The sequence below is a fragment of the Haematobia irritans genome, chromosome 4, assembly GCF_050003625.1.
Source record: "Haematobia irritans isolate KBUSLIRL chromosome 4, ASM5000362v1, whole genome shotgun sequence".
Lineage (NCBI taxonomy): Eukaryota > Metazoa > Arthropoda > Insecta > Diptera > Muscidae > Haematobia > Haematobia irritans.
This window is the reverse complement of record NC_134400.1, coordinates 94,649,523-94,676,008: the sequence shown is the minus strand read 5'-3', so window position 1 is coordinate 94,676,008 and position 26,486 is coordinate 94,649,523. Positions and strand designations below refer to the sequence as shown.

Here is a 26,486-nt window from a genome sequence, read left to right as displayed (position 1 = left end):
AATAATAATAATAATAATAATAATAATAATAATAATAATAATAATAATAATAATAATAATAATAATAATAATAATAATAATAATAATAATAATAATAATAATAATAATAATAATAATAATAATAATAATAATAATAATAATAATAATAATAATAATAATAATAATAATAATAATAATAATAATAATAATAATAATAATAATAATAATAATAATAATAATAATAATAATAATAATAATAATAATAATAATAATAATAATAATAATAATAATAATAATAATAATAATAATAATAATAATAATAATAATAATAATAATAATAATAATAATAATAATAATAATAATAATAATAATAATAATAATAATAATAATAATAATAATAATAATAATAATAATAATAATAATAATAATAATAATAATAATAATAATAATAATAATAATAATAATAATAATAATAATAATAATAATAATAATAATAATAATAATAATAATAATAATAATAATAATAATAATAATAATAATAATAATAATAATAATAATAATAATAATAATAATAATAATAATAATAATAATAATAATAATAATAATAATAATAATAATAATAATAATAATAATAATAATAATAATAATAATAATAATAATAATAATAATAATAATAATAATAATAATAATAATAATAATAATAATAATAATAATAATAATAATAATAATAATAATAATAATAATAATAATAATAATAATAATAATAATAATAATAATAATAATAATAATAATAATAATAATAATAATAATAATAATAATAATAATAATAATAATAATAATAATAATAATAATAATAATAATAATAATAATAATAATAATAATAATAATAATAATAATAATAATAATAATAATAATAATAATAATAATAATAATAATAATAATAATAATAATAATAATAATAATAATAATAATAATAATAATAATAATAATAATAATAATAATAATAATAATAATAATAATAATAATAATAATAATAATAATAATAATAATAATAATAATAATAATAATAATAATAATAACAATAATAATAATAATAATAATAATAATAAATATTTTAAAAATATATGAACTAATTTTATTTTGTGGGTACATGGTTAGTACAAATCACACTAAAATCAAGCGCATATAAAATAACATCGAACACGGTTCGGGATTAAATCACGCATAGTGGGATTATATTCAAGACTAAACAAGTGAGTAAAGTAGAAAGTCGGGCGGGACCGACTATATCATACCCTAAACCACCCCTACTGAATTAGTAAACATATGCATTTGTGGTGTACCATTGGTATAGGTTTTGGTGAACATAAAGGGGGGTACATGTTTATGGGTGTCTTGAGCAGAAATGTCTAATATTAGGAGCTATAGTTTATTTTGCACCAAAAGAGTTAGTATGCCATTAATATTGAGTCCATTATTAAACAAGTATATACGGCCGTAAGTTCGGCCAGGCCGAAGCTTATGTACCCTCCAACATGGCGAAAATTTTCTATAGAAATACGATTTTAACAAAATTTTCTATAGAAATAAAATTTTGACAAAATTTTCTATAGAAATAATATTGTTACTAAATTTTCAAAAGATTTAAAATTTTGACAGTATTATCTATAGAATTAAAATTTTGACAACATTTTCTACAGAAATAAAATTTTGCCAAAATTTTCTATAGAAATAAAATTTGACAAAATTTTCTATAGGAATAAAATTTCGACAAATTTTGCTAGATTATTTTTGCTCGAGTGGCAAACATGATTATGAACCGAAATGGACCAATTTTTGTGTGATTGGGGATCGGCTATATATAACTATAGACCGATATGGACCAATTTTGGCCGGATCGGATGAAATTGGCTTCTCTTAGAGGATCCGCAAACCAAATCTGGGAATCGGTTTATATGGGGGCTATATATAATTATGGACCGATATGGACCAATTTTTGCATGGTTGTTAGAGACCATATACTAACACCACGTACCAAATTTCAACCGGATCGGATGAATTTTGCCCCTGTAAAAGGCTCCGGAGTTCAAATCTGGGGATCGGTTTATATGGGGGCTATATATAATTATGGACTGACATGGACCAATTTTTGAATGGTTCTTAAAGACTATATACTAATATCATGTACCAAATTTCAGCCGGATCGGATGAAATTTGCTTCTCTTAGTGCAATCGCAAGCCAAATTTGGGGGTCCGTTTATATGGGGGCTATACGTAAAAGTGGACCGATATGAACCAATTTTTGCATGGTTGTTAGAGACTATATACTAACACCATGTACCAAATTTCAACTGGATCGGATGAAATTTGCTTCTCTTAGAGCAATCACAATCCAAATTTGAGGGTCCTTTTATATGGGGGCTATACGTAAAAGTGGACCGTATATTAACACCAGGTACCAAATTTCAGCCGAATCGGATGGAATGTGCTTCTCTTAGAGCAATCGCAAACCAAATTTGGGGGTCCGTTTATATTGGGGCTATACGTAAAAGTGGACCGATATGGACCAATTTTTGCATGGTTGTTAGAGACTATATACTAACACCATGTACCAAATTTCAACTGGATCGGATGAAATTTGCTTCTCTTAGAGCAATCACAATCCAAATTTGAGGGTCCTTTTATATGGGGGCTATACGTAAAAGTGGACCGATATGGCCCATTTGCAATACCATCCGACCTACATCAATAACAACTACTTGTGCCAAGTTTCAAGTCGATAGCTTGTTTCGTTCGGAAGTTAGCGTGATTTCAACAGACGGACGGACGGACATGCTCAGATCGACTCAGAATTTCACCACGACCCAGAATATATATACTTTATGGGGTCTTAGAGCAATATTTCAAGATATTTCAATATTTCAACTTCAAGAATGTTTTAGTCGAAAAAAGAATGTGATTCTATATTCTCAATTTTTTATTTCAGTAAAAAATGTTGTCTAAATTTTGCACGGTTGTTAGAGACCATCTACCAATACCATGTACCAAATTTCAGCCGGATCGGATGCAATTTGCTCCTCTTTGAGGCTTCGCAAGCCAAATCTGGAGATCGGTTTATATGGGGTCTATATATAATTATGGACCGATGTGGACCAATTTTTGCATGGTTGTTAGAGAGCATATACCAACACCATATACCAAATTTCAGCCGGATCGGATGAAATATGCTTCTGTTAGAGGCTCCACAAGCCAAATCTGAGGGTCCCTTTATATGGGGGCTATACGTAAAAGTGGACCGATATGGTCCATTTTCAATACCATCCGTTCTACATCGATAACAACTACTTGTGCCAAGTTTCAAGTCGATAGCTTGTTTCGTTCGGAAGTTAACGTGATTTCAACAGACGGACGGACGGACATGCTCATATCGACTCAGAATTTCACCACGACCCAGAATATATATACTTATAATAATAATAATAATAATAATAATAATAATAATAATAATAATAATAATAATAATAATAATAATAATAATAATAATAATAATAATAATAATAATAATAATAATAATAATAATAATAATAATAATAATAATAATAATAATAATAATAATAATAATAATAATAATAATAATAATAATAATAATAATAATAATAATAATAATAATAATAATAATAATAATAATAATAATAATAATAATAATAATAATAATAATAATAATAATAATAATAATAATAATAATAATAATAATAATAATAATAATAATAATAATAATAATAATAATAATAATAATAATAATAATAATAATAATAATAATAATAATAATAATAATAATAATAATAATAATAATAATAATAATAATAATAATAATAATAATAATAATAATAATAATAATAATAATAATAATAATAATAATAATAATAATAATAATAATAATAATAATAATAATAATAATAATAATAATAATAATAATAATAATAATAATAATAATAATAATAATAATAATAATAATAATAATAATAATAATAATAATAATAATAATAATAATAATAATAATAATAATAATAATAATAATAATAATAATAATAATAATAATAATAATAATAATAATAATAATAATAATAATAATAATAATAATAATAATAATAATAATAATAATAATAATAATAATAATAATAATAATAATAATAATAATAATAATAATAATAATAATAATAATAATAATAATAATAATAATAATAATAATAATAATAATAATAATAATAATAATAATAATAATAATAATAATAATAATAATAATAATAATAATAATAATAATAATAATAATAATAATAATAATAATAATAATAATAATAATAATAATAATAATAATAATAATAATAATAATAATAATAATAATAATAATAATAATAATAATAATAATAATAATAATAATAATAATAATAATAATAATAATAATAATAATAATAATAATAATAATAATAATAATAATAATAATAATAATAATAATAATAATAATAATAATAATAATAATAATAATAATAATAATAATAATAATAATAATAATAATAATAATAATAATAATAATAATAATAATAATAATAATAATAATAATAATAATAATAATAATAATAATAATAATAATAATAATAATAATAATAATAATAATAATAATAATAATAATAATAATAATAATAATAATAATAATAATAATAATAATAATAATAATAATAATAATAATAATAATAATAATAATAATAATAATAATAATAATAATAATAATAATAATAATAATAATAATAATAATAATAATAATAATAATAATAATAATAATAATAATAATAATAATAATAATAATAATAATAATAATAATAATAATAATAATAATAATAATAATAATAATAATAATAATAATAATAATAATAATAATAATAATAATAATAATAATAATAATAATAATAATAATAATAATAATAATAATAATAATAATAATAATAATAATAATAATAATAATAATAATAATAATAATAATAATAATAATAATAATAACAATAATAATAATAATAATAATAATAATAAATATTTTAAAAATATATGAACTAATTTTATTTTGTGGGTACATGGTTAGTACAAATCACACTAAAATCAAGCGCATATAAAATAACATCGAACACGGTTCGGGATTAAATCACGCATAGTGGGATTATATTCAAGACTAAACAAGTGAGTAAAGTAGAAAGTCGGGCGGGACCGACTATATCATACCCTAAACCACCCCTACTGAATTAGTAAACATATGCATTTGTGGTGTACCATTGGTATAGGTTTTGGTGAACATAAAGGGGGGTACATGTTTATGGGTGTCTTGAGCAGAAATGTCTAATATTAGGAGCTATAGTTTATTTTGCACCAAAAGAGTTAGTATGCCATTAATATTGAGTCCATTATTAAACAAGTATATACGGCCGTAAGTTCGGCCAGGCCGAAGCTTATGTACCCTCCAACATGGCGAAAATTTTCTATAGAAATACGATTTTAACAAAATTTTCTATAGAAATAAAATTTTGACAAAATTTTCTATAGAAATAATATTGTTACTAAATTTTCAAAAGATTTAAAATTTTGACAGTATTATCTATAGAATTAAAATTTTGACAACATTTTCTACAGAAATAAAATTTTGCCAAAATTTTCTATAGAAATAAAATTTGACAAAATTTTCTATAGGAATAAAATTTCGACAAATTTTGCTAGATTATTTTTGCTCGAGTGGCAAACATGATTATGAACCGAAATGGACCAATTTTTGTGTGATTGGGGATCGGCTATATATAACTATAGACCGATATGGACCAATTTTGGCCGGATCGGATGAAATTGGCTTCTCTTAGAGGATCCGCAAACCAAATCTGGGAATCGGTTTATATGGGGGCTATATATAATTATGGACCGATATGGACCAATTTTTGCATGGTTGTTAGAGACCATATACTAACACCACGTACCAAATTTCAACCGGATCGGATGAATTTTGCCCCTGTAAAAGGCTCCGGAGTTCAAATCTGGGGATCGGTTTATATGGGGGCTATATATAATTATGGACTGACATGGACCAATTTTTGAATGGTTCTTAAAGACTATATACTAATATCATGTACCAAATTTCAGCCGGATCGGATGAAATTTGCTTCTCTTAGTGCAATCGCAAGCCAAATTTGGGGGTCCGTTTATATGGGGGCTATACGTAAAAGTGGACCGATATGAACCAATTTTTGCATGGTTGTTAGAGACTATATACTAACACCATGTACCAAATTTCAACTGGATCGGATGAAATTTGCTTCTCTTAGAGCAATCACAATCCAAATTTGAGGGTCCTTTTATATGGGGGCTATACGTAAAAGTGGACCGTATATTAACACCAGGTACCAAATTTCAGCCGAATCGGATGGAATGTGCTTCTCTTAGAGCAATCGCAAACCAAATTTGGGGGTCCGTTTATATTGGGGCTATACGTAAAAGTGGACCGATATGGACCAATTTTTGCATGGTTGTTAGAGACTATATACTAACACCATGTACCAAATTTCAACTGGATCGGATGAAATTTGCTTCTCTTAGAGCAATCACAATCCAAATTTGAGGGTCCTTTTATATGGGGGCTATACGTAAAAGTGGACCGATATGGCCCATTTGCAATACCATCCGACCTACATCAATAACAACTACTTGTGCCAAGTTTCAAGTCGATAGCTTGTTTCGTTCGGAAGTTAGCGTGATTTCAACAGACGGACGGACGGACATGCTCAGATCGACTCAGAATTTCACCACGACCCAGAATATATATACTTTATGGGGTCTTAGAGCAATATTTCAAGATATTTCAATATTTCAACTTCAAGAATGTTTTAGTCGAAAAAAGAATGTGATTCTATATTCTCAATTTTTTATTTCAGTAAAAAATGTTGTCTAAATTTTGCACGGTTGTTAGAGACCATCTACCAATACCATGTACCAAATTTCAGCCGGATCGGATGCAATTTGCTCCTCTTTGAGGCTTCGCAAGCCAAATCTGGAGATCGGTTTATATGGGGTCTATATATAATTATGGACCGATGTGGACCAATTTTTGCATGGTTGTTAGAGAGCATATACCAACACCATATACCAAATTTCAGCCGGATCGGATGAAATATGCTTCTGTTAGAGGCTCCACAAGCCAAATCTGAGGGTCCCTTTATATGGGGGCTATACGTAAAAGTGGACCGATATGGTCCATTTTCAATACCATCCGTTCTACATCGATAACAACTACTTGTGCCAAGTTTCAAGTCGATAGCTTGTTTCGTTCGGAAGTTAACGTGATTTCAACAGACGGACGGACGGACATGCTCATATCGACTCAGAATTTCACCACGACCCAGAATATATATACTTTATGGGGTTTTAGAGCAATATTTCGATGTGTTACAAACGGAATGACAAAGTTAATATACCCCCATCCTATGGTGGAGGGTATAAAAAGAGGAAATCGGTCAATTAGTTGTGGGTAATAAATCCAAATTTCTGCAAAGAGGGCAATAGATTTATGTAAGAACTACATGTAAGTCTAAATACAATCAGCTAGTACATCAATATTTGAAATTTGAATAACATAGGTTAATAAATAAGAGTATTATGGCCAAATATGACAAAATCGAGCGATGAATACATATTGGACCTATATCTAAATCTGAACCAATTTGTAGAATATTTTGCAGGTATGATTGATACCACAGAAGGTCACTTTGTGTAAAATTTGAGTACGATCAGTTAATAAATGAGGCCCCTATGGTAAAAAATAAGGTTATTAGGGGCAAATTTTTCAAAATCGGGCGATACATATATATGGGAGCTATATCTAAATTTGAACCGATTGAAATTTTGCACATACTGTTAGTGCTATAGAAGATTACATTTAGCCAACATTGGTTACTATCGGTTGATAAATAAGGGTTTTACGGCCAAATTTGGCAAAATCGGGCGATACATATATATGGGAGCTATATCTAAATCTGAACCGATTTCGATGAAAATTCGCATATACAGTTGGAGCTATAGAAGATTACATTTAGCCAACTTTGAGTACGATCGGTTGATAAATAAGGGTTTACGGCCAAATTTGACCAAATCGGGCGATACATATATATGGGAGCTATATCTAAATCTGAACCGATTTCGATTATTTTTGGCACATATTGTCAGTACCATAAAAGATTAGAGTAAGCCAAGTTTGAGTAGGATCGCTTAATAAATAAGGTTTTTATGGCCAAATTTGGGAAAATCGGGCGATACATATATATGGGAGCTATATCTAAATCTGAACAGATTTCGATGAAATTTTGCAGACTAAAAGGGTGATGAAAAAGTTTACTATGTGCAAAATTTGATGACGATCGGTTTATAAAAAAGCGCAACGTGACTCCATTTGTCGAAATCGGGCGATACATATATATGGGAGCTATATCTAAATTTGATCCGAGATCTTCCAAATTCACTAGCGTTCGTCCTTGTGCCCAAAAAAACACCCTGTACCAAATTTCATCCAAATCGGTTAATAATTGCCACGGAATCCTGTGAACAACCAATACATGGACAGACGGACGCACGGACACCAAGCGCTAGATCGACTCAGGAGATGATTCTGAGTCGATCAGTATATATTTTATGGGGTCTAAAATCAATATTTCTGGTAGGCACATTTTTTGGCCGATCAAACTTATTATACCCTGACCACTATGTGGTTTAGGGTATAAAAAAGGTTTATCCAAGCCTTGATTCCGCTTAAAACAAGTTCGTTTTGGCTCAAATTAAGCGCTAAATGGGTTTAATATAAGCTTAAATGCGGATTGAATCAAGTACAGATTAGGATTAAATAGAGCTCCACTAGGCTTGAACCAAGCACTTATCGTACTTAAAGGAAGCACAAACGCGATTGAAAATTTCTAAAATGAAGAAATCTGTACTTAATATTTTCGGGATTGAATTAAGAATTTCGCACTTGAGTTTAGAAAAACTGTACTTACCGTACTTTTGACACCGCTACGGCTGGAATCAAGTAAACTTTTCCCTATTATTTTTTTCGGGTGTACAACGTACTTCAAATTTACAGAGGTCGTGATGGGGTGGACGTTTTGATTTTTTAATATTTGAAAGGGGGACCTATCCCTCGCCCGATTTTTTGAAAATTGGATCAACATTTTCCGATTTGCTTGAAATTTTCAAGGTTGAATGTGGTGTCTGGAAAACGATCCGCTAATTTACCTTCCAATATTAAGTCGGGGAGGTAGACCTCCCCTTTGTCCGACTTGTTTTTAAAGTGGAAAAGCTCAACTTTACCGAGGGCGTCCACCCCTTGTGCCACTTTTTGAAAACTGGATCAAAATTCTCCAATTTGCTTGAATTTTCGGGGAAGTTTAGTGTTATCACTGGTCAAAAACCCCCAATTTGTTTATCGATATTTGGAACCAATCTAAACTTCTATGATTCACTTGAAATTTACAGGAATGTGGGAGAAGGTTGGTAAATGAATTGTGATTTTTCGATATAAGGTTGAGGAATTACAGTTCCTCTTTGCTCGATTTTTTAAAAATTGAAAGCTTTCAGATTTTATTGAAACCTCTCTGATTTACTTGAAATTTACTTGGAATGACCGATTTTTTTGAAAATCGAAAGTTTTTCCATTTTCTTGCAATATTCAGGAAAGTTTTTTTGATATTTGCACAGGTGAGGAAGTTCTTTTTTACCAGACTTTTTAAGTAAAAACTTAAATTTACATTTATTGATGGATAGAGGTAAGTACTACGTTCGCTTTTCCGTTGAAATTTTCACGGTTACTTTGTTAAAATAGTTCAATATAAAGCAGATAGATAACTCAATTGATACGCAGTTTCTTGTTACACTAGATTTCGGCAAGACTTTACAGGAATATGTCTGTTTTCATTTATAATTTTGATTATTTCAGGAAAATCGCGAAAATAAAGTGATTTTAAACCGAACAAAGTACCCACCTTAACACAGAGAGTGCTTCATTTTCCGCTACATGTTATTAAAGGCATTTTCCCGTGTATAGTGACATCCGTAAGTTTAAGTTTTGCAGGTTTGGTTGATATATCATGAGACTACCTTGTGCCAAATTTTAGTAAGATTGGTTAATAAATGATGCCACTATGGTCAAAAATAAGGTTACAAGAGCAAATTTTTCAAAATCGGACACTACATATATATGGAACCTATATCTAAATCTAAACCGATTTGAATGATACTTTGCACATGTAGTCAGTACTATACAACATTATAGAAAGCCAAATTTGAGTAAGATCGGTTGATAAATAAGGGTTTTATGGCCAAATTTCTCAAAAAAATATTGTCGTGAGGTCAAAGATTTCATGTCTTTAAACTACGAATGCAAATTTTGCTTAGCATAGAAGACGCATTTCTCGAATATAAAGTTATTTTCCTTGTCCAAAAGTCGATAAACATTTCAATGAAGTCATATTATCCTTATAATTAAGCGATTTCACTTAAAAATGGGTATCATAACATGAAAGAAAAAATGTTTGACCTAAGGTCAACTTAACTTTAATAATTCAGAAAAATTCTTTAAATTTAGCAGGGATCAGGAGCGGAGCGGAGCAAGCCCTTTTTTTTGCCGGAGCGGGAGCGGCATTTCTAAAATCCGGAGCGGAGCGGTTTCCAAATGAAAAACCGCTCCGCTCCGAATAAAATATTACTTGAATGAAATGTGTAACTTTGAAATTACACTGTGTAGGTAATTTCAAATATAGCTAGTACTTAGCGCAGTGTGAGTAAACGTTTAAAATGTACGATATGTATTTTTGTACGTACGTACATTGGGGAAAACACAACGTGTTTTTTTTTGGTAATTGTTTTCAAAAACGGCAAATGTCAAATATTATCTCTAGTACGTGTTGTAAAAGTAACAACAGTACTTTCGATCAGTTTCATCCCGTATTACTACAAAGATGTTTGTAATGAACGTCAAATAAATGCAATTAAACGGTCTTATTTATATTTAATTTTTTAGTTTTCTACACTGAAAAAAATATTGTCGTGAAGTCAAAGATTTCATGTCCTTAGAATAAGAATGCCAATTTTGCTTAACATGGAAGACGCATTTCTCTAAAATAACGTTTTTTTCCTTGTCCAAAAGTCAATAAACTTTTGAATGAAGTTGTAATGTCCTTATAATTAAGTGATTTTACTTAAAAATGTGTATCATAACATGAAAGATAAAATTTTTGAGGTAAGGTCAACGTGACTTTAATAATTAAGAAAAATTCTTTAAAATTAATAAAATTGTCTTTAAATTTGTTTCCTTTTTGCATCTTGCCTACAAAGCAAAAAATCGTTAAAAAATAAGACTTGTTTTTCAACACTTTATTTTAAAGACGCTTTTTACTTGAAACATAGCATAATTTCTACTGGAAGTCGAGTCTTAATATTGAAAATAACATTGTCATTAACTCGTTTTTAAAGGATTTTGATAACAACTGGCGAAAAAAATTTTAAAAAATGAAAAATTAGCATTTGCTTCCTAGAAGCAAGTACATAACCCCCAAATTTAAAAGAGAATTGCGTTTTTAAAATATCCTTACTTGTATTCTCCGCTTCTTTGGCTCGGAATTAATACCCAAACTGTTAAAGTAAAGACAAAATCTTTGGAACCGGGCATGCTTTTTTTCAGTGTAAGGACATTCATATTTGCTTTGCTATTGTACTATATCCTAGCATTCTCTTATTTCTGATATTAGTTCTCGAAAATTTAATTAAAATTATGGATAGTTTAAATTTTGGTTGAAAAATGTGAGCAAATACATTTATTTTAATTTTTTCTCACATTGAAAACTAATGACTTGAGTTGTATTATTGCATGTTATCTACTTTTTTTGGAACGAACATTTCTTAAAAACGCTGTTCGAAAATGTATTTTTACAATAAAGGAGAAAAAAGCGAAAAACAGTAGATCTGAGTAAGAATATTCGTAGGTATACCACGGACTGATTTCGATGGAGGTTGTTGCAAACATAAACATACACACACACATTACAAATATAACAAAACCTCTTCTCTACGTCTGTTGCAAAACAAAAAAAAAACTTTCGGAGAGTAGTTACTTCTACTCTGTGTATAGACTTTCAATTCCAATCAGCGTTGCCGTTTTGGTCCGATCGGACCAAAATTGGTCCAAAAGATTTCTAATTTTTAAATTTGGTCCGATTGTCAGACCAAACAGAATTTGGTCCATTTTCATAAATTTTGGTTTCTGTCACATATTAAATAGTAGATGGTGCACCGCAAAGAATATTGTCGGGAGGCCAAAAATTTCACATGCTTAAAATACGAATACGAATTTTGCTTAGAATAGAAGACGTATTTCTCTGAAATAAAGTTTTTTCCTTGTCTAAAAGTCTCTAAACTTTTCAATGAAGTCTGTTTGTCCTTATAGCTAAGTGATTCGACATAAAAATGTGTATCCTAACATGAATGAAAATTTCGTTTTAATGAAGTCAAAATGGATTTAATATTTCTGAAAAAATCTTCAGAATTAATAAAATGTTTCAACACATTATTTTAAAGTCATTATACCATAAACCACATAGTGGTTAGGGTATAATAAGTTTGATCTGCCAAAAAAAGTGCCTACCAGAAATATTGATTTTAGACCCCATAAAATATATACCGATCGACTCAGAATCACCTCCTGAGTCGATCTAGCGCTTGGTGTCCGTCCGTCCGTCTGTCCATGTATTTGTTGTTCACATTATTCCGGTCGCAATTATTAACCGATTTTGATGAAATTTGGTACAGGGAGTTTTTTGGGCACAAGGTCGAACGCTATGATGACATTAAAGATAAATAAAATAAATTACTTCTTTTATCAAGCTCGCATTTCGGCACAGAGCAGTGTTCTGCAATTTTGGGATGAACGTCGAGCACACCCTCTGTATGAGCTGGCATGTGTAGTTCTAGGTGTTCCAGCTACACAAGTGAGTGTAGAGCGGAATTTTTCTGCTCTTAAACATATATATAATCACTTACGCTGCTGCCTAACGGAAACATACTTTTAATTAATCTAAACACAAAATCTAAATAATTAATTTTTACTACTATTTGTTATGTATAGCAAGAAATACTTTTTGCTTTTTTTTGTTTTTCTTTTATAATACAACTATTGAAGTAAGTTTTTTTGTTTTCGTAAAATAAAACACAATTGAACAAATAATAAATTGTTTGTACTATAATTTTCTCGAAGAGGAGCGGAGCGATTTTTTTTTCTCGGAGCGGAGCGTGGAGCGGAGCGATTTTCTTTTCTCCGGAGCGGGAGCGGAGCGGAGCGAAAAAAATGGACCGCTCCGGATCCCTGAAATTTAGTGAAATTGTTATTAAATTTGTTGTCTTTTTGCATCTTGACTACAAAGAAAAAATTCGTTCAAATATAGGACATGTTTTTCAACACTTTATTTTAAAGATGTTTTTTACTTGAAACATAGCATAATTTCTACTGGAAGTCGATTCTTAATTTGGAAAATAAAGTTGTCGTTAACTCGTTTTTAAAGGACTTTGATAGCATATGAAGGAAAAAAGCTGAAAAAGCGAAAAATTAAAATTTACTTCCTAGAAGCAAGTACACAAAACCGAAATTTAAACGAGAATTGTGTCTTAAAAAATCCTTACTTGTATTCTCCGCTTCTTTGGCTCGGAATCAATACCAAATTTTTTAAAGTAAAGACAAAATCTTTGGAACCGGGCATGCTTTTTTTCAGTGTACAAAATATCAACTGAATCAGATGAATTTTGGTCTTCCAAGAGGCTCTGTAGGTCAAATCTGGTGATCGGTTTATATGGGGCTATATATATTATGCACCGATGTGGACCAATTTTTGCATGGTCATAGAGATCATATGCTGACACCATGTACCAAATTTCAGCCGAATCGGATGAAATTTGCTTCTCTTAGAGGCTCCGCAAGCCAAATCGGGGGATCGGTTTATATGGGGGCTATATATAATTATGGACCGATGTCGACGAATTTTTGCACGGTTGTTAGAGATCATATGCTGACACCATGTACCAAATTTCAGCTGGATCGGATGAAATTTGCTTCTCTTAGAGGCTCCGCAAACCAAATCGGGGGATTGGTTTATATGGGGGCTATATATAATTATGGATCGACGTGGACGAATTTTTGCATGGTTGTTAAAGATCATATGCTGACACCATGTACCAAATTTCAGCCGGATCGGATGAAATTTGCTTCTCTTAGAGGGTCTGCAAGCCAAATTTGGGGGTCCGTTTATATGGGGTCTATACGTAAAAGTGGACTGATATGGCCCATTTGCAATACCATCCGACCTACATCAATAACAACTACTTGTGCCAAGTTTCAAGTCGATCGCTTGTTTCGTTCGGAAGTTAGCGTGATTTCAACAGACGGACGGACGGACGGACATGCTCAGATCGACTCAGAATTTCACCACGACCCAGAATATATATACTTTATGGGGCCTTAGAGCAATATTTCGATGTGTTACAAACGGAATGACAAAGTTAATATACCCCCATCCTATGGTGGAGGGTATAAAAATAAGTCAAATTTAGCGTTAGTTTAATTACGGAAATTTTTCTTCTGTGTATTGTGTAAATTGCATGTCCTAAAATTTATAAATATTGCATAATATTTCACATTATGCCAATATATTTTTCAGTATAACTCTCATGCAAAAATTAGTGAATATAGTAAGCATATAAACTGAAGCCAAGATTTGATTTCTACACGGATAAAAAAGACTGTTTTTCATATGTTTGGCTATAAACATTATATGTTTGGAACACAAATTTTTAAACAGAATATTTTGAGTGCAAGCATATAATGTTCATAAACTAGCATAACATGTTTAGGACATATATGTTAGTATGTTAGAACATATTATGTTTGGGACATAAAATGTTTGTAAATATAATATGCTTGGATGCAAACATATATTAATTTAGAAATATATATATATATATTTTCCTGAAATTCCTAGGAGGAACATAGGGCCGTAACAAATGCATTCCATTTTGTTCTGTCATTAGCTAAGTTTTTTAGTTCTCGCCAAGTGTATCCCGCATCGTGTATTTCGGCATCTACTAGTCTTCTCCACGTGTTCGCTGGTCTACCTCTTCTTCGGCTTCCCTGTGGATTCCAGTCAAGTGCTGTTCTTGTTATGTCATCGTGCGGCTTCCTCAAGGTATGCCCGATCCACATCCATTTTCTTCTTCGAATTTCCAATAGTACAGATTCCTGCTTGGTGGTACGCCATAGTTCTTCGTTTGTGATAGTATTTGGCCAAAATATTCGTACTATTTTCCTTAGGCAGCGATTAATAAATACTTGAATAGCCTGTAGTTCTTTGTTTGCGGAATTCCATGTCTCACAGCCATACAGTATTACTGATTTTATGCTTGCGTTGAAGATTTTGATTTTCGTGTTCCTCGATATATATGTTGAACGCCATACTTTCTCAAGGGACGCGAAAGCGGCTCGGCCCTTATTGAGGCGATTTTTTATATCTTCGGAGGAACCACCTTCGGATGTTATAATGCTTCCCAGGTAGCAGAATGTATTTACATTTTCAATTGGCTTCCGATTTACTGCAATTGTATCATTGTTGCTCGCATTGATTCGCATGACTTTTGTTTTTTGGATATTTATGGACATTCCAGCAGTCGCCGCATACCATGTCTCACAGCCATACAGTATTACTGATTTTATGCTTGCGTTGAAGATTTTGATTTTCGTGTTCCTCGATATATATGTTGAACGCCATACTTTCTCAAGGGACGCGAAAGCGGCTCGGCCCTTATTGAGGCGATTTTTTATATCTTCGGAGGAACCACCTTCGGATGTTATAATGCTTCCCAGGTAGCAGAATGTATTTACATTTTCAATTGGCTTCCGATTTACTGCAATTGTATCATTGTTGCTCGCATTGATTCGCATGACTTTTGTTTTTTGGATATTTATGGACATTCCAGCAGTCGCCGCATACTTATTTAGCTCGTTCAGCATACCTTGGATTTCTGTGCCCTTATGCGCAATCAGGCAGATATCGTCGGCGTAGTCGAGATCGCAGAGGTTTCCTTGTAGTCCCCAGGTTATTCCTCTGTGACTTTGGGTTACTCGTGACATTATTACATCGAGAAGTATGTTGAAGAGGAGTGGTGAGAGGACACATCCTTGGCGTACGCCTATCTCGACTGTTATTTGGTCGCTAAGCTGCTGTTCATGTCGTATTCGGCAAGTTGCACCGTTCTACAGGCTAGCTATTAGGCGGATTATTTTTTTTTGGAACTCTCTTACATTCCAGCGCTTTCAGTAATGCTTCGTGTCGTATGGTATCAAAAGCTTTTGTAAAGTCAATGAAGCACAGATAAAGTGGTGAGCGCCACTCAACGGATTGTTCGACTATTATTCGTATAGTGTTGACATGGTCGACACAAGACCGCCGCGCTCTAAAGCCAGCTTGTTCGTTTCTCAAGCTTGGATTTACAAAGTCTGATAACCGCTTGTTCAGGATATGTGATATTACTTTGTTGACCATGTTTAATAATGTGATTCCCCTCCAGTTCTTGCATAGAGATAGGTCGCCTTTCTTCGGGAGCAAAGTAATAATTCCTTCCTTGACTTCCGTCGGTAAGACTTCTGTTGACCAAAAATTTGATACAAATGGTTGTAAAAGTTCGGCACTCAGCGAGCTATCGGCTTTCAATAACTCCGGAGATATGTTGTCTGGGCCAGGAGATTTGTGGGACTTCAGAGATGAAATTGCTTGGGCTATTTCTGGTATGTTGGGACAGGAAGTGTCAAAATGTAGTGCTTCTTCATGCTGAGAGCAATTGCAGATGTTTTCCAGGGGGTGTGTGGGTGCCGTGAGCAGCTCTTTGTAGTATGTTTCCCATATTTTGATTTGCTCCTCTTTTATTGACGTTAACTCGCCGTTACTGCTTCTTAATGGCTTGGATGTTGCTGTCGATGACCTCGTCAGCTGTCGAACTGATTTATATAAGTCTCGGTTGCGATGTGTGTCTGCTGCTGCTTGTGCTGTTAGGGCGATCTGGTTGCTCCAGTTCCTTTTGTCCGATCTAGCGCTTTTTTTCACCATTTTGTCCAGTCTAGCGTGCTCTCTTTGTGCTAGTGTTTTCGCGTTCCTTGTTTTAGCAGAATTGGTAGCATTTTTTGCTTCCGACCGCATGCGAATAAGATTCCATGTTTTATCAGTTATCCATGGTTTCTTCGTCATTGTTTTGTAGCCGATATGTTCCTCTGCGGCTTTAATCAATATGTTCTTCGTGTGTGTCCATGTGTCATTTGTAGAATGGTTGTTAAACGCGTCTCTTATAGCATTGGTAAAATCAGATTTGGTAGTAGGATTTTCTAGTTTTGCAGTGTCGAACCTTTTCTGGCCTCTTGAGCCCTTTTTTATTGCGGCTACTTTAAGGCGGATGGTGGCGGTTAGCAAGTGATGATCGGTGAATATATCTGCTCCTCGCTTATTTCGCACATCTAGGAGAGAACCTCTCCAATTTTTACTTATGGCTATGTGATCGATTTGATTTTCGGTCATACCGTCGGGTGAGACCCATGTCACTTTGTGTATGCGTTTATGGGGAAATAATGTTCCACCAATTACCAGGTTGTGATTTAGACAAAAATTTTTAAAGAGTTCACCATTTTCGGTCATATTGCCAATTCCGTGTCGGCCCATTGTTTTCTCCACGCCATTGTTGTTGTCACCTAATTGCGCATTGAAATCGCCGAGTAAAATTATAATGTCACCTCGCTTAACATCCTGAAATACTTTGGCAAGGCTGTTATAGAATTCTTCCTTTTGCTCTATTTGTGCTGTATCCGTCGGTGCGTAGCACTGTATGATTGTTGTATTTCTCGCTCTTGTTCGAAATCTTGCTGATATGGTTCGGTCAGAATATGCTTTCCATTGCATTAAAGCCTGGTATGCATTTTTTGAGAGGAGGATGCCGACACCACCCTCTCTTCGCTGGTCCGCTTGTTTGCCGGAGAATAATAGTCTTAGACCGTTCGGCGCTGAGAACTCGCCAGACCCTGGCCATCTCACTTCGGATATGCCGAGGAGGAGGAGATTATATTGAAGGAATACATTGCAGAGTTGTCCCAGTTTTGATGTCTCCAGAAGGGTACGTACGTTCCAGGTTCCAATTCGTGATCCATGTTTGAGGCTAAAGGTCGTCATCGGTTTATCGGTTTGGTTATGGTAGGATGTATGTGTTACGGTTTCGTTGATCGTGTAGATTTAGGACGAGTGAGGGATCGACCCACAGCGTCCGATTCTGGTGTCAGGGCTGCTGACTAAGCACCCAGACGTGCTTTGGTAGCATGGTATGGATACCATGCACCTGAGAAGGTTATACCGCCTACGGCCGGTCGACAGAGCCTCGTTTGCTAGGGAACAGGGAGCACCAAGTCTATGCGACAGTGGGTGAGGTTGTCTTTTGAAGAGGATAGGCTGTGCATTACGCGTCACTCTCCCTTGCATTTAGAAATAGCCTATAAATATATATGTGTTTAGTAGCTTGGAGCGCTATTTAACAGGGAGCGATATTGAATTAAGTTGGTGGTTGTTGCTTGTTATTACAAAATTAACATTTTATTTTTCCTTGGGCAATTGATCAGCTACTTCTTTGATCCTTACAAACTGTGTGGTCCGCTGTTCGAATCCCCGTTCGGCAAAAGGTAAAATTAAAATAAAAAAAATCATACAATTGAATAATTTCTTCTACAATGTTTGTATTACAGAAAAAGGTGCTAAGAACTAAAAAATCTCGTGGAAGTGAGAAAGATGTGGGGGAATATACAATTGGGCAGAAACAAAATTTTGAGCATTCAGGTCGAAAACCTATGTTGTTAGCACCTATATTACCTGTTTATTTTCATAATTCATTATGATTGTAAATATATAAATAAATAAATAAAATTTTGAGCACAATATTGTTTGGGAGATTTTTTTTTAAGCATATAATATTTTTGGGTGCAAAATGCTTCCAAACGTATTATATGTTCACATAATAACATATTGTTTTTTGGAAGACAACATTATTGAATTTGGATGCAAAAATACAAAATGCTTGGAACTTAGACTACCCAAACATATATTGTTTAGACCAATATGCTTTCAAACATATTATATATTGGAAGAGATCAAACATATAAATGTTTGGGCAATACCCAAAAATATATATGTTTGAAGCAAAATATGTTTGGGAGTATATGTTACAGAAGCGATTTTTTGTGAGCGTGTGGAGGTACCTGGAGAAGCAAAGGTCATGCACTGAAAAAAAGCATGTCCGGTTCCAAAGATTTTGTCTTTATTTTAACACTTTTGGTATTGATTCCGGGCAAAAGAAGCGGAGAATACAAGTAAGGATACTTTTTAGACATAATTCTCTTTTAAATTTGCGTTTTGTGTAATTTTGTCTAGGAAGCAAATTTTAATTTTTCGTTTTTCCAAATTTTTTATACCTTGCTCCACACTGTGGAACAGGGTATTATAAGTTAGTGCATATGTTTGCAACACCCAGAAGGAGACGAGATAGACACATGGTGTCTTTGGCAAAACTGCTCAGGGTGGGTTCCTGAGTCGATATAGCGATGTCCGTCTGTCCGTGAACACATTTTTGTAATCAAAGTCTAGGTCGCAGTTTTAGTCCAATCGACTTCAAATTTGGCACAAGTATGTGTTGTGGCTCAGAATAGATCCCTATTGAAATCGGTTCAGATTTAGATATAGCTCCCATATATATATTTCGCCCGATATGGACTTATATGGCCCCAGAAGCCAGAGTTTTACCCTAATTTGCTTAAAATTTTGCACAAGAAGAACAATTAGTACTATAGTCAAGTGTGCCAAATTTTATTGAAATCGGTTCAGATTTAGATATAGCTCCCATATATATCTTTCGCCCGATATGCACTAATATGGACCCAGCAGCCAGAGTTTTATACCGATTTGCTTGAAATTTTGTATTAACATAACACTTAGTCGTATAGTCAAGTGTGCAAAATTTGATTGAAATCGGTTCAGATTTAGATATAGCTCCCATATATATCTTTCGCCCGATATGCACTTATATGGACCCAGAAGCCAGAGTTTTATCCCGATGAGCTTGAAATTTTGCACAAGGAATACAATTGGTAGTATAGTCATGTGTGCCATTTGATTGAAATCGGTTCAGATTTAGATATAGCTTCCATATATATTTTTCGCCCGATATGGACTTATATGGCCCCAGAAGCCCGAGTTTTGGCCCAATTTGGTTGAAATTTTGCACAGGGAGTAGATTTAGCATTCTAGCTATGCGTGCCAAATTTGATTGAAATCGGTTCGGATTTATATATAGCTCCCATATATAGCTTTCGCCCGATTTACACTCATATGACCACAGAGGCCAATTTTTTGCTCCGATTTAGTTGAAACATGGAGTAGAATTAGCATTGTAGCTATGCCTGCCAAATTTGGTTGAAATCGGTTCAGATTTAGATATAGCTCCCATATATATGTTTTTCTGATTTCGACATTTCCAACATTTTCCTTGTAAAATCGCCACTGCTTAGTCGAAAAGTTGTAAAACTGACTCTAATTTTCCTAAACTTTTAATACATATATATCGAGCGATAAATCATAAATAACTTTTGCGAAGTTTCCGTAAAATTGCTTCAGATTTAAATGTCCCCTTATTTTTTTTAGTAAAATTGTGTTCCACCCTAGTGCATTAGCCAACTTAAATTTTGAGTCTATAGATTTTGTAAAAGTCTATCAAATTCTGTCCAAATCGAATGATATTTAAATGTATGTATTTGGGACAAATCCTTGTATATAGCACCCAACACATTTGACGGATGTGAAATGGTATCGGCCCCGCCCGACTTTCGACTTTCCTTACTTGTTTCTTCATAAGCCATCCCATCAAGTCCCTTAAAAACGAGTTAACGACGACTTTATTTTCCAATTCAGACATGCCATCCAGTAGAAATTATGCTATGTTTCAAGTAAAAAACGTCTTTAAAATAAAGTGTTGAAAAACATGTCCTATTTTTGGACGATTTTTTGCTTTGTAGTCAAGATCAAACAGACAACAAATTTAAAGATAATTTTATTAATTTTAAAGAATTTTTCTCAACTATTAAAGTCAAGTTGACCTTACCCTAAAAATATTTCTTTTATGTTATGATACCCATTTTTAAGGCAAATTAATTATAAGGACAATACGACTTCATTGAAAAGTTTATCGACTGTTGGACAAGGAAAAAAACTGTATATTAGAGAAATGCGTTTTCTATTATACTTTATATGCTAGGCAAAATTTGCATTCGTATTTTAAGGACATGAAATCTTTGGCCTCACGACAATATTTTTTTCAGTATGTGATCCGGTTTAAAATTTGCGTGTACCAGTTCAACAAAACATTTTAGTTTATATATTGGACCACTGTAAATATGATATGCCACCTGCTTTTTTTTTGTTACATTTATACTTACCAATCAATTGTGCAACAGTTTATCAATGATGGATACATTCGAATTCGTTCCTTAAACGACTCGCCGATGGGTGAGAATGCCAATGCAATGTGCAATTGCTCACGTACACGTTCAATGTAATAGGCGTGCATTTCACTTGGAATTGGTTCAATATTTTTACCCTTTAATTGAGTTATATAGATGTCATTCATGCACATAAAGCCATCCGTACCTCCAATGGAGTGGATATAATGGAGTTTTTGCAATAATATTGTCGCATTTAAGTAAGACCATCATCCATCCATCCATTCACATATGTATATTTGGGAATCCCGATAATAATTTGGATTTCAATATCAAATTGATTTGAGTTTCATGAGAGAACAAAATTCATAGAATTTCCAATGTCCATCATTCCATTGCGTATTATATCAGTAGCAGTTATACCATATTGCATTCCACCCCAAAAATCAGCCGAAATGATAAATTCCAAGATTATGATGGGAAATATTATTGGCATCAGCATCATCATCATCGTCATCATCATCGTCATCGTAAGTGCAGATGAAGAGTTATATTGTTCAGCATTGCCATGTCAATGCACCGCAAATTAGCAAATAATATTTGTGGTTAGTTAAGTCACATCCAAGATCCATTGATGTATAATCCATTCACAATCACATACGATACATTGCGGTATTACCAATGTACACATTGCCAAATATGTATGTGTGTGTGAGAAAGGGAGAGTGCATTTTGTTGAAACCGGAAATTAAATAAATTGAAATTTAGTTCACTTACAGAGAAATTCTATAATATTGATTTTAATTTTTGTATACCCTCCAACATAGGATGGGGGGCATATTAACTTTGTCATTCTGTTTGTAACACATCGAAATATTGCTTTCAGACCCCATAAAGTATATATATTCTCGGTCGTGGTGAAATTCTGAGTCGATCTAAGCATGTCCGTCCGGCTTGCGGAGCCTCAAAGAGAAGCAAATTTCATCCGATCCGGCTGAAATTTGGTACATGATGTTTGTATATGGTCTCTAATAACCATGCAAAAATTGGTTCACATCGGTCTATATATAGGCCCCATAAAAACCGCTCCCCAGATTTGGCTTGCGGAGCCTCTAAGAGCCAAAAATAATCTATCAAAATTTTATTGCCCAAAATTTTGTCAAAACTTTATATTTCTATACAAAATTTTGTCAAAATTTTATTTCTATAGAAAATTTGTAAAATAAAATATTTTTTGTCTTCAATCGCAAAATTTTATTTCTATACAAAATTTTGTCAACATTTTATTTTTTTAGAAAATTTTGTCAAAACATAATCTCTATAGAAAATTTTGTTAAAAATTTATTTCTATAGCAAATTTTGTCAAAATTTTATTTCTATAGAAAATTTTTTCCGAATTTTATTACTGTAGAAAATTTTGTCAAAATTTTATTTCTACACCAAGAAAAAAGTGCCGCTACCATTTAATGCTTATCTAGGGCATGTATTTGTCGCGAAAACCATGTATTTTGTCTTTGCAAAAATAATTTTCGAGCAGAGAACAATATATGCATGCTGGCAATAAGCATTTAAATGGTTCTCAAATGCCGCAAACATGTTCTGTTATTTAAATGATAGTATTTGAGACCATGGTTGAGGAAATTATGTACCTGACGATTCAATTTTTAATTTTTTTTTTGTTTTGCAGGGAAAAAAGTATTTTTATAGGTTACGTATAGACATATCTAGAACCATGTACATTTTTTCGTGACCATTTAATTTTTTAACTTTTTTGAAACGAAAAGAATTTTATAAAAACATTGAGCTGGTACACACGATTTTCATTTTGCGCGTCAGTCGTGTGTTCATTGTTGCTTGGAATGGACGGAGAATACGGAATTACTGTGTTTTGTGTTAATTTATTTATTCATAAGTGGTACGTGGTCTTATGAACAATGAATTAGTTTATAATTTTTTTCCATAAAGATCGAAACATTTTAGGTTGTGACCATGTTCTTTTAATTGGAAGTAAAACATTTTTGACGAATACCATAACATTTTACATCGTGGCCATTGTCTTTTGATTCAAACAAAATTCTTTTTATCAATATAATAACATTTTAAATGAGGACAATTTTATTCTTCTTAGAACTATGTTCACTGAGCCAACATGGCTGCAGGTGAAAATGTTACATGGATGCAAAAATAGCTCCTATCATATAATTTTGCTCTTCGATGGCAATCATGTTTCTTCTCTGCGTTAAGAAGAAAAAAATATAAACAAACGAAGCATAAAGATTTTCTAAATTCATGTCTCACATATTGAACTTCGTAGGGCACTAAAGAAATTTTTGAAATTTTCCATCAAACTACGAAATTTTAACATATAAATTCTAATAAAATATTTACTTTTAAAAATATTTACTCGCTTTTGTGAAATCGGCGTGACATGTACGTTCGTAGTAGGGTTTAGTTAAAAATTCCTAAAACTAACCTAAATATTCTAAAATTCACACATATTTTCCTTTCTAGTGGGTTCACTGTCTTTTGAGTGTAAAAACGAAAAATAAAATTTTAAGAAAACAAGTAAAGAAGGGCTAAAGTCGGGTCGACATTCACATTACACTTCCAAAATCCACTTTAACTAGATTTCAGTTATCGTATGTCCTATAACAAAGAGCTTTAAACCCCAATTGTAATAGATTTCAATCCAAATGTGTATAAGGTATACATTTGAAATTAAAGTAACTGTCTTAAAAAAGGTTGGAATTTCCTTATTTCATAACAAGTAAGGAAAGTCTAAAGTCGGGCGGGGCCGACTATATTATAACCTGCACCACTTTGTAGATCTAAATTTTCGATACCATATCACATCCGTCAAATGTGTTGGGTGCTATATATAAAGGTTTGTCCCAAATACATACATTTAAATATCACTCGATCTGGACAGAATTTGATAGACTTTTACAAAATCTATAGACTCAAAATTTAAGTTGGCTAATGATCCAAGGTGGAACACAATTTTAGTAAAAACATATGGGAAACATTTAAATCTGAAGCAATTTTAAGGAAACTTCGCAAAAGTTTATTTATGATTTATCGCTCGATATATATGCATTAGAAGTTTAGGAAAATTAGAGTTATTTTTACAACTTTTCGACTAAGCAGTGGCGATTTAACAAGGTATTTTGGTATTTTGACCAATTTTGTCGAAATCAGAAAAACATATATATGGGAGCTATATCTAAATCTGAACCGATGTCAACCAAATTTGGCACGCATAGCTGCAATGGTAATTCTACTCCCTGTGCAAAATTTCAACTAAATCGGAGTTAAAAATTGGCCTCTGTGGTCATATGAGTGTAAATCGGGCGAAAGCTATATATGGGAGATATATCCAAATCTGAACCGATTTCAGCCAAATTTTGCAAATACAAAATCAATAGGGATCGTCTTTGAGCCGAAACAGGGCCCTATACCAAATTTTAGGACAATCGGACTAAAACTGCGAGCTGTACTTTGCACACAAAAATACATCAACAGACAGACAGACATACATCGCTAAATCGACTTAGAATTTAATTCTAAGCCGATCCGTGTACTAAAAGGTTGGTCTACGATTACTCCTTCTTGGCGTTACATACAAATGCACAAATTTATTATACCCTGTACCACAGTAGTGGTGAAGGGTATAAAAAGGGACCCACCGTGGTGCAATCAGAAATCAGAAAAACATATATATGGAAGCTATACCTAAATCTGAACCGATGTCAACCAAATTTGGCACACATAGCTACAATGCTAATTCTACTCCCTGTGCAAAATTTCAACTAAATCGGAGTTAAAAATTGGCCTCTGTGGTCATATGAGTGTAAATCGGGCGAAAGCTATATATGGGACATATATCCAAATCTGAACCGATTTCAGCCAAATTTGGCACGCATAGTTACAATGCTAATTCTACTCCCTATGCAAAATTTCAACTAAATCGGAGCAAAAAATTGGCCTCTGTGGGCAAATGATTGTAAATCGGGCGAAAGCTATATCTAAATCTGAACCGATTTGGCTGATATTTTGCAAGTTTTTCGAGACTCATAAAATATTGGGATGTACGGAATTTGAGGAAGATCGGTTGATATACACGCCAATTATGACCAGATCGGTGAAAAATATATATGGCAGCTATATCTAAATCTGAACCGATTTTTTCCAAAATCAATAGGGATCGTCTTTGAACCGAAACAGGACCATATACCAAATTTTAGGACAATCGGACTAAAACTGCCAGCTGTACTTTGCACACAAAAGTACATCAACAGACAGACAGACAGAGAGACAGACAGACAGACAGACAGACGGACATCGCTAAATCGACTCAGAATTTAATTCTAAGCCGATCCGTATACTAAAGGGTTGGTCTATGATTACTCCTTCTTGGCGTTACATACAAATGCACAAACTTATTATACCCTGTACCACAGTAGTGGTGTAGGGTATAAATAGGGACCCACCGTGGTACAATGGTTAGCATGCGCGCCTTGCGTACACAAGGTCGTGGGTTCGATTCCTGTTTCGACCGAACACCAAAAAGTTTTTCTGCGGTGGATTATCCCACCTCAGTAATGCTGGTGACATTTCTGCGGGGTTCAAAGCTTCTCTAAGTGGTTTCACTGCAATGTGGAACGCCGTTCGGATTCGGCTATAAAAAGAAGGTCCCTTGTCATTGAGCTTAACATGGAATCGGGCAGCACCCAGTGATAAGAGAGAAGTTCACCAATGTGGTATAACAATGGACTGAATAATATATGTGAGCCTGATACACCGGGCTGCCGCCTAACCTAACCTACAATAATAATAATAATTGTTTATTGTGGTTTTTGTTTCCAATAAAAATGTTAATGTATTT

General features: G+C 32.3%; 2 protein-coding genes across 2 annotated transcripts in view; both read right to left on the bottom strand.

Moving 5' to 3' along the window:
- The window catches only part of Dnah3 (dynein heavy chain 3, axonemal), a 671,994-nt gene that overhangs the window by 215,235 nt on the left and 430,273 nt on the right, over nt 1-26,486 (bottom strand). The window contains exon 43 of the mRNA XM_075308183.1: nt 21,599-21,759. Within this exon, the coding sequence (XP_075164298.1) occupies nt 21,599-21,759 (161 nt within the window). The remainder of the gene's footprint in view (nt 1-21,598; nt 21,760-26,486) is intronic.
- LOC142233305 (uncharacterized) lies at nt 16,347-18,296 on the bottom strand. The gene has a single exon (XM_075304187.1). It carries the CDS (start codon nt 18,294-18,296, stop codon nt 16,347-16,349), a length of 1,950 nt encoding a protein of 649 aa, XP_075160302.1.

Excerpts from the sequence above, each read along its gene's own strand:
- LOC142233305 (XM_075304187.1), bottom strand. The coding sequence starts at position 18,296 with ATGACGACCTTTAGCCTCAAACATGGATCACGAATTGGAACCTGGAAC.